The sequence below is a fragment of the Pygocentrus nattereri genome, chromosome 20 (genome assembly GCF_015220715.1).
Source record: "Pygocentrus nattereri isolate fPygNat1 chromosome 20, fPygNat1.pri, whole genome shotgun sequence".
Taxonomy (NCBI): Eukaryota; Metazoa; Chordata; class Actinopteri; order Characiformes; family Serrasalmidae; genus Pygocentrus; species Pygocentrus nattereri.
This window is the reverse complement of record NC_051230.1, coordinates 26,853,936-26,857,178: the sequence shown is the minus strand read 5'-3', so window position 1 is coordinate 26,857,178 and position 3,243 is coordinate 26,853,936. Positions and strand designations below refer to the sequence as shown.

At 42.3% G+C, this 3,243-nt stretch overlaps 1 protein-coding gene across 1 annotated transcript; it reads left to right on the top strand.

Annotated features, from left to right (window-relative positions):
• The first annotated feature begins 767 nt into the window (after positions 1 to 767).
• Positions 768 to 1,353, top strand: LOC119261850 (histone H2B-like). The gene has a single exon (XM_037531812.1). It carries the CDS (start codon positions 895 to 897, stop codon positions 1,267 to 1,269), a length of 375 nt encoding a protein of 124 aa, XP_037387709.1. The 5' UTR covers positions 768 to 894; the 3' UTR covers positions 1,270 to 1,353.
• The last annotated feature ends 1,890 nt before the right edge of the window (positions 1,354 to 3,243 follow it).

Sequence of the window (3,243 nt, the reverse complement as noted above, 5' to 3'; positions counted from 1 at the left end):
CTTCTTCGCTTTAGTGCGGTTGGAGAAGTTATAGTTACAGAATCAGCGCCACCACATGGCATGAAGCGGCTTCACGCTGTGACCACGCGGTCAGGGAAACAGACGGAACCGTCGTTATTTTAAATCCCACCCGTATTCAGTCAAGCTGTAGAGCTACAGTTAAAGAATGTCAAAGTAGTCTTACACCAGAACCCCAGGCTTGTGGTGGAGTGAGAGTAAGTGAACTGAAATGTATAGCAAGCCATTGAACTGATGATGAAGTTGTATAGCTTCGGCGGTTAAACGCTTGACTCGAACATCTTTTTAACCCAACGGCTCCCTACCGAAAGAGCATTTCTGTGTGTCCCATTCAGTAGTAATGAAAATACCAGACATCACGTCATGATTCCTTAATGTTTTTTTTTCTATTAAATGCAGCGATACAGTGACCTTAATCTAATACTAGAACATCTGGAGAGAGAGTCGAGTAGAATATTTAAATTAGCTTGCCGGTATCAAGACGTGTTTAAAATTGGAACATCATTTTTATTTCATGTGCTAATGAGCGTTCCGCTTACATGTGGAAAGAAAAAAAAGATATATTTGAAATAAACCTAAAAGAATAAGAAACAGCAGCTAAGAATGCGCGGGACGTTTAACAAAGGGAAAGACTTGAGGAAGAAAGAGGAGAAAGAGGAGGAGAAAGAGGAGGAGAAAGAGGAGGAGGAGGAGGAGGAGGATGGGGGTTGGGCAAGAGTCAGGATTTGTTCGCCAAGCGAGTCCTTGATTATTGTCCAATCATCGTTTGACAGCGTTCCGAGGGGCGGAGCTTCTCCTACTTTGAATTTCGGAGTCTAAATAAGCGGCTGCGCGCGGCTCCTCCTCATTCTTCAGTCGTACTCGAAGAGAAGAGCGATGCCTGAGCCAGCAAAGTCCGCCCCGAAGAAGGGATCCAAGAAAGCCGTGACCAAGACGGCCGGCAAAGGAGGGAAGAAGCGCAGAAAGACCAGGAAGGAGAGCTACGCTATCTACGTGTACAAGGTGTTGAAGCAGGTCCACCCCGACACCGGCATCTCCTCCAAGGCGATGGGCATCATGAACTCGTTCGTCAACGACATCTTCGAGCGCATCGCCGGTGAGTCGTCCCGTTTGGCTCATTACAACAAGCGCTCCACCATCACTTCCAGGGAGATCCAGACCGCCGTGCGTCTGCTTCTTCCCGGCGAGTTGGCCAAGCACGCCGTGTCCGAGGGCACCAAGGCCGTCACCAAGTACACCAGCTCCAAGTAGAAAGTAGAGAAGACTTTCTCAACACCAACGGCTCTTTTAAGAGCCACCCACGGTTTCATATAAAGAGCATTTTTTTCGCTTTGTGGAGAAGAGCACGGTATTTTTGGGAGAACATTTTTTTTCCCCTCCCTACAGTAACTACTGTGTGAGTAATGGTGCAGTATGTGCTGAAGTTAGACATAAAGGGCATTTACTAACATGTGTGCGCACAATATTTCATATATATAAGATACAACATTCTCTACAATTCCCACAAGGGCTATTACCCTGAGGGAATGCAAAAAAAAAAATAGGATAAGCATTGTATATGTATATTAACTAGACAGGAAATTCTGTGAGTATTTGGATCTTCAGTAGGCTACAATAGAATAAAATGCACAGGGCCATGCATTAGTGCCTGTATGATGAATTAAGACAGTGATGATTTAGGCCCAGTATGATTACCAGGTTCAATGAATATTTTTCTCCTCCGTTTGTTTTTCTTTACTATTGTTATTTTTGTTTATTTCTGTGTGTAATGTAAAACTCAGATTGCAACTGATGGCTATCTAAACTAAACATGGAAAAAGGCAAAAAAAAAGCACTGGCTAAGCACACCCACACCATCAAAACAGCCAATAACAAAGCAGTGCACTTTAAGAGGAGCAAAGTTATTACTATGGTGGGCAAGGCTGACCCCAGCCCACCTGTTGACACGCCCCAGAGCACAATACAGAAAACGTGGAGAGGCCTCTTTCAGTTATGCTTTCAGACAGTCAAGCTCAGTGCACTTTTAAGAAACCTCTATTTTTTTTCCCACTTTTTCTTCCTTTACATGCACATATGTTTATGAAGAAAACTCACATATTTATTGGTATCAATGATGAGCTGTTTACCTATAGATTATTTTAATATTTTCCTGTGTGTTTATGCATATTATGTTTATTTACATTCAGGCCTCAGGTTAATGGTAAATTTACAGTGGGTACAAGTAGGTTTAAATCTAGGCCTTGAGCATTTAATGACAAAAAGAGGCTTCCAGCTAGGCCTTAGACTTATTTTGTAGTTAGAGTGCATAATAATAGGTGCATGACTAGATCTTAGGGTTGTTGTGCTGTTAGAACTAGGCCATAGGCACATTAAATTAGAGAAAGTATGCGTGAGATTAGGGCTAGGCCATGTGTTTTAAAAGCAGGCTTAGAGCTGGATCTCAGGCTTATAATGTGGAATATGCCATATTAAGAGCAAGGTCTTTGGTTCATAATGATGTTAGAGTTAGGAACAGGATGTGTAACGGTTAGAAGTTAAGCTTATGAGCAAGCAAAGGTGGGTTTTAATGTAGGCCATGTGTAAGATGAAACAAAGGTGGTAGGTAGGGAGGAAGGCATTAAGTTTTTGATGAATGTACGGAAATAAAAGTAGGCACAAAGCAAAGCTTTGAGTTCATGATGCATTTAGAGTAAGCAAAGGTAGGTTCAGTGCTAGGCATGAGGCTTATAATGTAGAGACATTAAGCAATAGTAGATGTAGACCTAGGCCTTAGGCTTATGATGAAGTCAGAGCAAGCAAATGTGTGCTTCCATCAAGGCCCCAGGCTTATGCTGAGGTTAAAGTATTTAAAAACAGGCTAATGGATATCGCTTTGGCTCCTGCTGTAGTTAACATGAATGAAAGAAGGTAGAGCCTGAGCCATTAGCCCAACAAAGAGGTTATCATGTGGAAGTAAAAGTAGGTACAGGGCAAAGCCTTATGCATGTGATTCAATCTAATTACATCATGAGAATAAGGCCTAACTGTAATTCTACTTGTACATACTCCACTGTAAGCCTACATACGAAGTGCTGAGAAAGTTAATAGCATGAATAACAGGTTAGCTAGTAGACTTTGGCTTCTTGGGTAGCTAAAGTGAATGAAAAGAGGAACATTGCAAGGTATCATGCTTATGAGGAACGTATGATGAGAAAGTAGAAGCAGCTGCAGGGCTATGCCCTAAGC